We start from the raw sequence: 13,121 nt of genomic DNA, 5'->3' as shown, positions 1-13,121 counted from the left end.
AGATTGTAGCTCTTACTTAGAGCTTCCCACCAGACTATGGAACCATAGGTAAGCACCAGTCGCACCACCACCTTGTACATCCAAAGTACCATGCTTGCCCCCCCATTTGTTACCCAACATTGATTTGCCGGCATAGAGGGCGATGCAGGCCTTCCGTACCCGCTCTTCGATGCATACTTTCCAATTCAACTTGCAGTCAATTGTTAGTCCCAGATACTTGGTACTCGATGACGGGTCGTTTAAGAATGGTGGTCTGAAGGCAGGTGGTGCATCTCCCAGTTGAAAAGGTTGGCCGCATCCCTTAATTGTGGTAACACAAGTCAGTGTAAAGGTTATTCACTGGAAGAAAATACAGGCCTGCCAAAATACTGCCCTCAGAACCGCTACGGCTGCCTTCTTATGTCCCCAGAACACCACCTACACAATGAGGCGAGAGTACTCCCCATTAGGGAGAGAAATGAAATGCTGAACAAACAGTTCCTGTTGAATACCCAGAAACCTGGGCATCCCAACAGATATCTGATTAATGGGGCTACACCTCCCAGGGGCTTGAAAGGTTATCTCCGTAAGCATTATGGGGACAAACGGCACCTGAGAACATAGCAGTATGAAGCAGAAAAGCATAAGCAGGTCCTCAGTGATATCCACCAGCAGGCGTCGGACCTCTATGTCGGGAATTGCCCAGCGAATCCAGTTCTTAAAAACTTGCAGAAGAAGAACGCACTCTCCCTAGGGACATGCGCGTCACTATAGCTCAACTTCGATCTGGATACTGTAACAGGTTAAAATCTTACCTATCCAGAATCAACCCCGACATACAATATGTATGTCCTGCTTGCAATGTGTCCCATGTGACTGACACCAACCATCTCTTCAATTGTAATGTGGAACCAACGCCTCTACCACCCCTCTCACTATGGTCCACCCCTACTGAGACTGCAAGTTTTCTTTGGACTCTTGTTAGAGGACATTGATGACAATTTTAGATCGGTCGCACAAATTGGATGGGCGAAGCACTGCTACAACAACAACATAACATTCTATTAATTCGCGAAGAAGTCCTCTTATTATTTCATTGTAATAAATTATTTGCATGCAATTAAAAACTATTTTTTAATGGTGAAAAAGAGAAAAAACTTCTCACGCGCGTACATAAGTGCACGCACCCAATTTAATTTAATTTTTTTAGAAACAGCATTCAAAAATACATACAACCCTCTGGGACTGGGAATCTCGGAATCTCATGCATTCCGACAGCCCAAATTTTACAAATCCTATTATTATTAAAATGAACTTATAAATTGTAATAATCTAAGTTTAAGGCTTAAAACGCCGTAATAATAAATAAGCAATAATAATAAAAATAATAATTTACCGGTAATTTAAAGGTTATGATGTAAGCATATAGAATGTATGTTGTGGGAAAAAAAATTATATAAATTAGTATGGATTCACTATTTAAGTGTAACGTTTCTATATTAACTTTTCACTGCCACTGAAGGGGGAAACACTTCGTAGACATCAATACCTTTCTTTCTAAATTTCAAGAGAATGATCAAATATACTTGTCGTACTTGCTTACCGAAAATATTTATTCTTTTTTTTTATTGCAATATGCATTATTTTCACATATACATGTGTGCATTAGGATAATTCTTAATTACACAATTGATACAATGAGCTATGTCAAGATATTAACTAATCCTGAGGAAGAGTAGAGGCATCAAGCTGCTAAGTTTTATGGCTCTATAGCCGCCAAGAAACAGCCTTTTCAGTGATGAACGAACGCGTGTCATCCAAAGTCCTAAAGTTCTCATACTCTCTTATATAAATTATTTAGAATAAAGGGACTATCGATCCAATCAGGCTCGTTTCCAATTTCATCATTGAAGTCTTTCACTTACATATATGAGGTAGAGGTTGCAGGAACAAATTTTAAGAAAACTGATTCAAATATACCGAATTCCCTTTAAATTGCGTTTTTGTAAAGAATAAAAAAAGATACTGATAATTTATCTGAAAGAGATCAAACAGACTTTGCTGTAAACGATGAGAAAATGGTTCCCGAGTTTTTGATAAATGAAGAGAGCAGGAATAAAAAGGTCCTATTAAGGTGGCAAACACACTATAGCAAACAACAATATTATATATTAAATAATTTATACCTCATTTATTGGCAATTTATTACCGCAAACAAAAATTTAAAGCTGCGTCAGGTTCCGAGAAACGGGAGTGTCTGCTAGCTTAAGACTCAAGCCAGCAGACACTTCGTGAATACACGACCTACAGCTTCCGAACGACTTGAATAACTGATATTAGATTTATTGGCAATTTATTACCGCAAAAAAAAAATTAAAGCTGCGTCCGGCTCCGAGAAACGGGAGTGTCTGCTAGCTTAAGACTCAAGCCACCAGACACTTCGGGAATACACGACCTACAGCTTCCGAACGACTTGAATAAATGATATTACATTTATTGGCAATTTATTACCGCAAAAAAAATTTAAAGCTGCGTCCGGTTCCGAGAAACGGGAGTGTCTGCTAGCTTAAGACTCAAGCCAGCAGACACTTCGTGAATACACGACCTACAGCTTCCGAACGACTTGAATAAATGATATTACATTTATTGGCAATTTATTACCGCAAAAAAAAATGTTTAAGCTACGTCCGGTTCAGACAAACGGGAGTGTCTGCTAGCTTAAGACTCAAGCCAGCAGACACTTCGTGAATACACGACCTACAGCTTTCGAACGACTTGAATAACTGATATTACATTTATTGGCAAATTTAAAATTCAAGTTAGGACAAAAAATAATTTTTCCCATGTTAACGAAATTCGAAAATAGCTGCGTCCGTGGCACAATGAAATTTTTCATATAGCCGCGTTTTGCACAAGCTTATGCATTCCAGCAACATCGCGACAATCAAGCAAGATGTTGCGTTTATTAATATGAAGGAAAGACTTGGCAGTTGAAGTTTATTTCGCCTTGCCCATTCACATTCAAAATTTTGCGAATCATTTTTATAAACATTCTCGCAAAATGCATAGGATTGCGTTAAACGCATCTAGAAAAAAATTGGTACATTCAATGCCGAATCGGCTTCAAGAAGCCGTAAAGTCCAAAGGAAGACAAAACAGATATCAGAAACTAGTACATTCCATTATTTTTATTAATTAATTCAAGGTGACGAACACTTTTGTCCACATAATTTAGTACCTATTTTACTTAAATCGTATTTATTTAAAATATTGAAGCGGTGATTAAAAGCTTTTCAGTACTATAACAAAGCTAATACATTGTAATAACTAATAAGATTTGAATTAAAAATATTTCAATAAATTTATGGGCGTGGCATATTATTAAAGAGCACATACGTTAAATGACGAACACCTTTGTCTATCTGTATGTGTATATGAAAACTGCTTATGTGACGGTGCTTTAAGTCTCAAGCCAGCAGATGCTTCGCGAAAACACGTATGAACATACATACATATGTCCACTAAGCTGGGTTGATTTGCATGTACGAAAGTTAACCCATATCGCGCCATCGAATTTTCGATAGGTTTTGGGCTCAGGAAAAAGTTTCACTAAGCATACCCAAAAAAATAATTTTCGAGCCTGAAAAATTTGAGTTTTTTGACTTTTTTTTTTGATTTTTAAGGTTTTTTTCATGACCTACTTAAAAAATTTGCATGTATACGCTGTCCGAATCAAAATTGTCCGCTAAAAACTTTGGCGATAACAGTTTTTTGAAAAAAAATATTTTTTGGGTTTTGAAGAGTGTTTTGGTGAACATTTTTTTTCGCCATTTTTTTAAGGGTTTCTTCAGAAACGTGCAAAAGTGTTACCGATGAAAACGAATTTGTGTCATAGTTCCTATCCCACTTAAAATTATGCGATAAAAACGTTGGCATTAACAGTTTATTAAAAAAAATTTTTTTTTTTTTTTTTTTTTGTTTTTGGGACTTGTTTTGGTCGAAATCGATTTTTTTCATTTTCAAGGCTCCAAATCATTTTTAATGTATCTATATGTTTCCGTTAGACCCACCAATAAGTATACCAAAATGATCAGGGGACGAGCTAAGTTGATTTAGCCATGTCCGCCTGTCCGTCCGTCCGTTTGTTTGAACGCAAACTAGTCCCTCAATTTTTGAGATATCTTGATGAAATTTAGTAAGCAGGCATATTTTGATTGGGGATTTGACATTTGTCGGAATCGACCGGATCGGACCACTATAGCATATACCTCCCATACAATCGATTGTTCAATAAGAGGGTTTTCGCCATCTCTGCCCCATTTCTGCCTCTACCACAAGCTTATGTATTGGGCATAGATGGTTGTCTGAAAAAATCGTCAAGATCGGACATAAACTTTTTCTTAGTCACAAGTTAATTCATGCGCTAAAGACGGTGGTAATTGCAGTTTTAAAAAAAAATATATATATGTCACCGACATATACGACAACGATACATTTAGGCAATCAATATGGTATATATTATTGTAGTCGTTAGGGAGCTGTACGTCGTGTTGTCACGAAGTATCTGCTGGCTTGGGTCTTAAGGTAGCAGACACTCCCGTTTCTCGGAACCGGACGCAGCTTTAAATTTTTGTTTGCGGTAATAAATTGCCAATAAATATAATATCAATTACACAGGCCGACAAAATGAGACCGATTTTTTTGACCATAAACCAGACCATACTTTCCAAAAGGTTTTCGATGCGCTGAATTCAAATCTGGACGCAGAATTGCTCTATCCCGTCAGGATTTTGAGATATCCTAACCTAAATGTGCAAAAAACACCGTTTTTGCTCATTTTTGAGGTTATATATAAACGATAATTTTTTTAAAAGCACACATAGCATCTTAAGGAAGAAGTATTTCTCTTACGAATGGCGTTGAGTTTGCTCAAATATCTTTTTTTTCGCTAAGATGGAGAAATTTAAAGTTTATAAATTTGCTAATTTTCCTATAACTGAAAAACCACTGAATTAACGTAGGTATGATGCAGTAGAACATATACCTCTTACGATAAGTCTACAAATTTCAAGCTTACACATAATAAATTTTGTTTCTAACACTATCTAGAATCATTACTGATACTTATTTTTTTTGGCTTTACTTAGGGTTTATGAGTTTGAGGGTTAGTGGACGTAGATTTGTTGAGTTTTATTGTTATTTCTATATTTTGTTTCGTTACAATACAAGCTCAAGCAAAACTTTTAATTTTACATCACTTGAAATATATTTTATATCACTTTAAATTTATTTCTCATCACTATACATACGTCACCTTATAGTTAATATATAATTTTATCTTAAACTAAATAAATTTTAATAAAAATGTTAAGTAAAATGCAAATCGACAGAACTCCCTGTGGCAATAAGAAAGACCAATTTTGCAATGTTTGTGGAGACTTTCAACAACAGGAATTTCGTAGATTAATAAATGACTCGATAAAAGAATCATATCGTAAATGTTATAATAAGCCAATGAGAAACTTAGATAAATCATGGGTACCCCAATCTATTTGTAATGCTTGTAGAACAAATATGGGGAGATGGGACGAAGTTAAAACAGAGGTCGTCATTCAACCAGCTATTTTGCGCGAGCCTGTAGATCACGGTAATGACTGTTATTTTTGCTTAAGCAATGTAAGTGGCTTTAACAAAAGGAACAAAAGAATAATGAAATATCCTAATGTAGAGAGTGTAACGCCTGCTAAGAAAGGAAAAATAGAAAGATTTGAAGAAAATAATGTAGTTTCAATTGAAAGTATAGATGAAGCTGAGAAAGAAACAACGAGATTTTCTGAAGGTTCATCAAGCGAGAACGATCTAAAACTTTTCGACCAAGAAGGTTTGGATGACCTTATTCGTGATCTTGATCTTCCAAAAGATCGATCTGAACTATTGGCTTCAAGGCTTAAACAAAGAAATATGTTGTTACCTGGGACAAAGATAACGACGTATAGAAAAAGAGATGAGAAGTTTGTAAAATTTTTTTCAAAAGAAAATTCTCTTGTATACTGTAATGATATCAAAGGGCTTATAAATTCATATAAACCAGATATGTATAAACCAGAAGACTGGTGTTTGTTAATAGATTCGTCTAAGGAAAGTTTAAAAGCAGTGTTACTCCATAACGGCAATGATTTTGCAGCGATCCCAATTGCTCACTGAGTTATAATGAAGGAATCTTATGAAAGTTTTAAATTTCTTTTAGAAAAAATTCATTACAACTCTCACAAATGGCTCATTTGTGGTGATTTTAAAATGATCCAAATGGTTCTCGGTCTACAGCAAGGATTTACAAAACATCCATGTTTTTTTGCCTTTGGGATGGTCGTGCGCGAACAAAGCATTATACGCAAAAGAATTGGCCAAAAAGAAAAAATTGGACATTGGTGGAGAAAACGTCATCCATGAGAGTCTTGTAGACAAAATATTTTTTGCCACCTCTCCACATTAAGCTCGGTTTGATGAAGCAATTTGTTAAAGCACTGGATGAAAATGGTAATTGTTTTCAGTATCTTCATTCAAAATTTCCTACATTTAGTGACGCAAAAATTAAAGAAGGCATTTTTACAGGACCCGGGACAACAACAGGACAAAGAAAATAAAAAAAAAACATAAAAAAAAAAACAAAAAAAAAACATGGAGTCATCACCTAAAATCATCAATAAACCACAAAAAGTTCAAATACAATCAAAAATATAAAAGACAGAAAATAAAAAAAAAACATAAAAAAACAAAAAAACATGGAATCATCACCGCCACGTCCACGTTTCGTGACTCTAGGTGAAGGCTTGGCTTTGTGGGCTACGGGTATATAAGCTTGGGGTTTCGGGTATTACGGTTTTTCGGCTTGGGGTTTGCGGGCTTGGTGTTTATGTGTTAATAGTTTGTGGGATTGTGTTTTGTGGGCTTGTGGTGTTTAAGCATTAGGTTTATAGATTTAAAATTGCCGGTTAGATGTTTTTGGGTTTGGGGTATGTGGGATTGGCGTCTGTGAGCTTGGGGTTTGTGGGATCGAGTTATTTGGGCTTAAGATGTGTAAGCTTGAAATTTGTAGACTTATCGTAAGAGGTATGTGTTCTACTACATCATACCTACGTTGATTCAGTGGTTTTTCAGCTATAGGAAAATTAGCAAATTTATAAACTTTAAATTGCTCTATCTTAGCGAAAAAAGATATTTGAGCAAACTCAACGCCATTCGTAAGAGAAAGACTTCTTCTTTAAGATGCTGTGTGCTTTAAAAGAAAAAAATCTGTCGTTTATATATAATCTCAAAAATAGGCAAAAGCGGTGTTTTTTGCACATTTAGGTTAGGATATCTTAAAATCCTGACGTGATAGAGCAATTCTGCGTCCAGATTTGAATTCAGCGCACCGAAAACCTTTAGGAAAGTATGGTCTGGTTTATGGTCAAATTTCTTGTCGGCCTGTGTTATTCAAGTAGTTCGGAAGCTGTAGGTCGTGTTTTCACGAAGTGTCTGCTGGCATGAGTCTAAAGCTAGCAGACACACCCGTTTCTTGGAACCGAACGCAGCTTTAAATTTTTTTTTTTACGGTAATAAATTGCCAATAAATGTAATATCAATTATTCAAGTCGTTCACGAAGTGTCTGCTGGCTTGAGTCTAAAGCTAGCAGACACTCCCGTTTCTCGGAACCGGACGCAGCTTTAAAACTTTTTTTGCGGTAATAAATTGCCAATAAATGTAATATCAATTATTCAAGTCGTTCGGAAGCTGTAGGTCGTGTTTTCACGAAGTGTCTGCTGGTTTGAGTCTTAAGCTAGCAGACACTCCCGTTTCTCGGAACCGGCCGCAGCTTTAAAATTTTTTTTGCGGTAATAAATTGCCAATAAATGTATTATCAATTATTCAAGTCGTTCGGAAGCTGTAGGTAGTGTTTTCACGAAGTGTCTGCTGGCTTGAGTCTTAAGCTAGAACACACTCACGTTTCTCGGAACCGGACGCAGCTTTAAATTTTTTTGCGGTAATAAATTGCCAATAAATGTAATATCAATTATTCAAGTCGTTTGGAAGATGTAGGTCTGTTTTCACGAAGTGTCTGCTGGCTTGAGTCTTAAGCTAGCAGGCACTCCCGTTTCTCGGTACCGGACGCAGCTTTAAATTTTTTTGCGGTAATAAATTGCCAATAAATGTAATATCAATTATTCAAGTCATTCGGAAGCTGTAGGTCGTATTTTCACGAAGTGTCTGCTAGCTTGAGTTTTAAGCTAGCAGACACTCCCGTTTCTCGGAAACGGACGCAACTTTAAATTTTTTTTCGGGTAATAAATTGCCAATAAATGAGGTATAAATTATTTAATATATAATATTGTTTGCTATAGTGTGTCTGCCACCTTAATAGGACCATCTTCGGGACTAGGGGTATAAAAAAAAACCATTAGAGAGTATTCATTACAATATTTACGAATATACATATAACAAGCGACTTACTCATACAAATATGTTCGATCGACTTAATTAGCAATGGAAAAAAAAATAAATAAAAAATTTGTGGGTACAAGCACGCGGTTTCATGTAAGCTCGTTAGGACCTTCCGTATAAAAAAATGGTCAAGTACTAATACAATAGTTAATAAAATAGTGTTATATTTTTTATACTCAAAAGAGTGTGCCAGATAAAACGTCCGTAACCCACTCCCAAAGGTGAACGAAATACACATTTTACAAAATACATACAGACGATAAACAATCACAAATACCTTTTGGCGTCCAGGAAACTTGAATTTCGCACGACGAAGAGCTTCTACCACTTGAGCCTTGTAACGATCACTAGAGCGAACTGACATTATAGGTTGTCCGATATGAACACGAGCAACTGTACCTTGCGGTTTTCCAAAGGCACCGCGCATTCCAGTCTGGAGCCTAGAAATACAATTTAACTTATTTTAGGATTCTTCTTTATTTATATATATAGTTTTATAAAATGCATCCATCAAATTCTCAGATGTTGTCAAAAATCATTTGCATCATATCCCAGTGCTCAAAGGATTCTCATCATTTTTTGATGTCCTAGCCTGGAAAATTTGTCCGTTGACTAAAACTTTCAGTCTTTTTTCAATTATGACTTTTATGGTTTTTATTTCAGTATTTAAATTTTTTCTTAAAACATTGACCTAAGTGTGGCCCTGACAATAGCAGGCAACTCGTTGTTGGTGGGGTCTGGTACGATATGCCGAAAATTTAAATTTCGAAACTATAAATGCCGAAAAATGAAATATTGAAAACCAAAAATGTTGAAAATTAAAATATCGAAAAATTAATAGCCGAAAAAAAATGTCGAAACAATGTAATGAATGATGTGGCAAATTCGCGCGAACACGGTAAACCTAAATATGTACAACAAATCATCAGCTTTTCTCAAAAAAATCAGCTTAATTAGTACTGAAAATACAACAAAACCTAGAAAAGTATATCAAAAGAGAAAATAACGCATTCGAAATATTCTTGATAAGACAGAGTATACAAAAGTTGAAGTTTTGAGAAATTTAGCATATTCCACTTCGCTATGCTAGCGCGTCCGTAATTTATTTGTAACTTTAGATATATTCATGGTTGTTAAAATGTAACTTTGAAATAAATTTAGTTTGTTTAGTAAATCCGAAATTAGGTTATGTAATCTGTCTTTTATTTGAAATTAATGAAAGCAATGAATAGCTATACCGTGTAGAATGAACCAAATATTTATAAGCTATAAATTTTGGCAAACAATTTTCGAAGTTTGATAAGTTTTAGTGAGTTAGGTATAACTCTTTAATCTTTTCTTTTGTATTCATATCTTCTACTATATATTTGTGAAAGTATGTCTGTATGTATGTTTGGACTTGCAGCCTAAACCGCAGAATGGAATCGAACGAAATTTTGCTTTGACATACCCTGAGTGAGTCAATCTATGGTAGGCTATATAAAAAAGTTTTCGACAACGGGGCGTGGCACCTCCCATACAACTGGAATTTTTCATAGTCAATATATCTGAAAGTATTAAGGCTAGACGACTGAAATTAGGTGAGTGGTTATATGAGACCAATCCCTACCCCCTCCAGAAAAACTGGGTATAACGAAAAAGGGGGTGTGGCACCTCCCATACAACTGGAATTTTTCGTTGTCAATATATCTGAAAGTATTAAAGCTAGACGATTGAAATTAGGTGAGGAGGTATATAAGACTAATCCCAACCCCCATTTGTATGGGAGATGCCACGCCCCTTTTTCGCTATCCCCAATTTTTCCCGAGGGGTATGGATTAGTCTTATATACCTCCTCATCTAATTTATATATTAGTCTATATAGTACTGCTTTTATTTATACCCGTTGTCGGGTACTCTGCTAGTATATAATATGAATATAATATATATGAATACTCTTTCCAAAAATTACGTTATTGTGATTAGGAAACAGATTTTTTATATTGGTGCCATCTTAGCGCCCACCATTCATTGTACAAATAGTTTTTTTTGATGCTGTCATAATTTACAACCATAATAATAACACACTGCTTTAAAATTTTATTTTTGAAGTTTTGCTTTAAGTATACCAATTTCGACTTTTTTCGGCCATTTGCGGTCATTTTTCTTTTTTGGACATTTTTTAATTCGATAAAAAAAATGTTCTGTATAAAGTTTTTAACGATTCGGCCTTTTGTGTTTCGACATATCGTACGGATCCCTGCTGGTGTGAGTGTTTAGTCGAAATCCATAGCGCCCGACTATGTGGTTGAGCGTTTAGGGCCTGAATATACGCCGTTTCCAGGGCGTTATGTGGACCGTGCCTATTGGATTTGCAGTCAGGGGGTTTTTCGGCTGTATTTGAACGGAGCCTTCCCAATAACGGGCCGCCTGGGGAAGTAATGATGGCCTTAACACAGCAAGGGGCGCTGTTGTGGAGGACTGTTTTTATCCCCATTTTTACGTACGACCTGTAGTGTCAGAGTTACGTTGCGGTAAACTAGCTGGCAACGCCCCAAATTAAGAATGCAACACATTATCAGGCAACCCTGCATGTATGCCCTTGGTGAAGGAGTCGAATGACGGAAAGAATTCTGATTGGCTGAATCCTCCGTTATTGGACTCCATCACGCCATTGTACTGCAAATACATACCGACAAGGTTGCTAAGAATTTTTGCATTCGAGTTGAGTTTGAAATGAGCCGGCCGTCGCGCTACATGCGTTACGAATTAAAACCGAAGAAACTAAGTGTGTAAATCAAAAACTAAGTGTAAAAACTAAAATTGGAAATACAGACTAACTATTTTGAAAAATTAAATAAGTTTTATTAAATAAAAGAAAAACTAAGAGAAGGAAAGAAAAACTTAGTGAATGCGTGCGTGTTGGTGTGGGGATGCATGCCCAAAAATGTGTGGCGTTAAATGTCCACTTTATATGGCGACCGTGGGCCGAAGCCTTTTCGAACGCGGCAGAAAAACAATTGTTTTTTTTTTATCGGCCTATTGATAAAGGATTCAAGGTTCGAAACGAGCTCAAGGCCAGCACAATAATTTTTTGTAATGACTGTTTTTTTTTTTAATTTTTCTATACTTGAAAAATTGTATTTTGCTTTTGGAATAGTAAGTAGAAAATTTTTCAGACAACCTACCATAGCTGCGCAGATAGTTCCATTTGGAAGGGTGCTAAGCCTTCATCATCAGTACGCTTTAGGCACGCTGCGCTAATCATTTAGCTCTACAGCGGTGGTTTGTTTGACTGATAAATTGCTACTTCTATTCCTCTTTACCAACTATATTTAATCAGCGTTGCACCATCTGTTGCAAGACACTGATAATATTGGATTTGTTTATTGTCAATTGCTTTGTTTGACATTTCCCACGTGCTCTTGGTTTATTAACAATTGTTTTTGTTTTACCGGCCTATTGATAAAGGATTCAAGGTTCGAAACGAGCTCAAGGATAGAACAATAATTTTTTGTAATGATTATTGTTTTTTTAATTTTTCTATAATTGAATAATTGTATTTTGTTTTTGGAATAGTAAGTAGAAAATTTTTCAGACAATCTGCCATAGCTGCGCAGATAGATCCATTTCGAAGGATGCTAAGCCTTCATCATCAGTACGCTTTGGGCACGCTGCGCTAACCATTTAGCTATACAGCGGTGGTTTTTGACTGATAAATTGCTACTTCTATTCCATTGCGGCTGCATGCTCACCAAAATGTAGATCCTGATCAAACGTCACACCCAAGCTTTGGGGTGTAAGACAGTCGGTGGCGTAGTGCCATTGACGTGGATGTTGAAAATGGTCGACACTTGGGACGTCCATGTTGTAAATAATGTCGCCGATGATTTAGTCGATAACGTCAGGTTTCGCGAGGTGAAAAAAATGGAGAGATCAGGGAGGTAGCCATTTATTTTGTTGCAAAGCTTATCGATCTGTGGGCCTGGGCCTGTGGCCATTATTGTGCAGTCATCGGCGTAGGAAACAATAGTAACTCCTTCTGGTGGCGAAGGTAGCTTTGATATGTAGAAGTTAAACAAAAGTGGGGATAGGCCACCACCTTGTTTAATTCTTCTTGGTTTTGATGTTGCGATTCTAAATTGCACCGATGCTTGAATACCACCCAGATAATTTGCGGTCCACCTTTTAAGACTTGGGGGAAGGGTACACCCTTCCAGGTCTTGCAGTAACGTGCCATGGTTGACCGTATCAAAAGCTTTTGGTAAGTCTAGCGCAACGAGTACTGTTCTATGGTGGGGATTTTGATTTATATCGGAACTTATCTGGGTGCTAATGGCATTTAGCGCGGTGGTTGTGCTACGAAGTTTTCTAAAGCCATGCTGATGGCAGGCTAGTTAAAATTTGCTTTGAAATAGGGGAGCAAAATGGCTTCAAGTGTCTTGGCTACTGGCGATAAGAGAGATATCGGGCGATATGAACCTCCTATGTTAGCTGGTTTCCCAGGCTTTAGTAGCGGGACCATCTCGCCATTTTCCTTTTTTCTGGAATGATAAAGGTGGAAAGGGTCTGGTCGAACACATGTGCTAAATATTTGAAACCCTCTTTTCCAAGGCTGTTAAGCATCGGCATGGCTATGCCGTCTGGGCCCACTGCTTTAGATGGTTTAGCATTACCGATG

The 13,121-nt window shown here is 36.6% G+C and overlaps 1 protein-coding gene across 1 annotated transcript in view; it reads right to left on the bottom strand.

The window, feature by feature from the left end:
* The window catches only part of RpL10 (ribosomal protein L10), a 210,106-nt gene that overhangs the window by 111,861 nt on the left and 85,124 nt on the right, over positions 1-13,121 (bottom strand). The window contains exon 3 of the mRNA XM_067760018.1: positions 8,739-8,901. Coding sequence (XP_067616119.1) covers positions 8,739-8,901 — 163 coding nt within the window. The remainder of the gene's footprint in view (positions 1-8,738; positions 8,902-13,121) is intronic.

Source organism: Eurosta solidaginis, chromosome 1 (assembly GCF_040869045.1).
Source record: "Eurosta solidaginis isolate ZX-2024a chromosome 1, ASM4086904v1, whole genome shotgun sequence".
Taxonomy (NCBI): Eukaryota; Metazoa; Arthropoda; class Insecta; order Diptera; family Tephritidae; genus Eurosta; species Eurosta solidaginis.
Note: the sequence above shows the minus strand (reverse complement) of the source record. Positions and strands in the feature narration are given on the sequence as shown.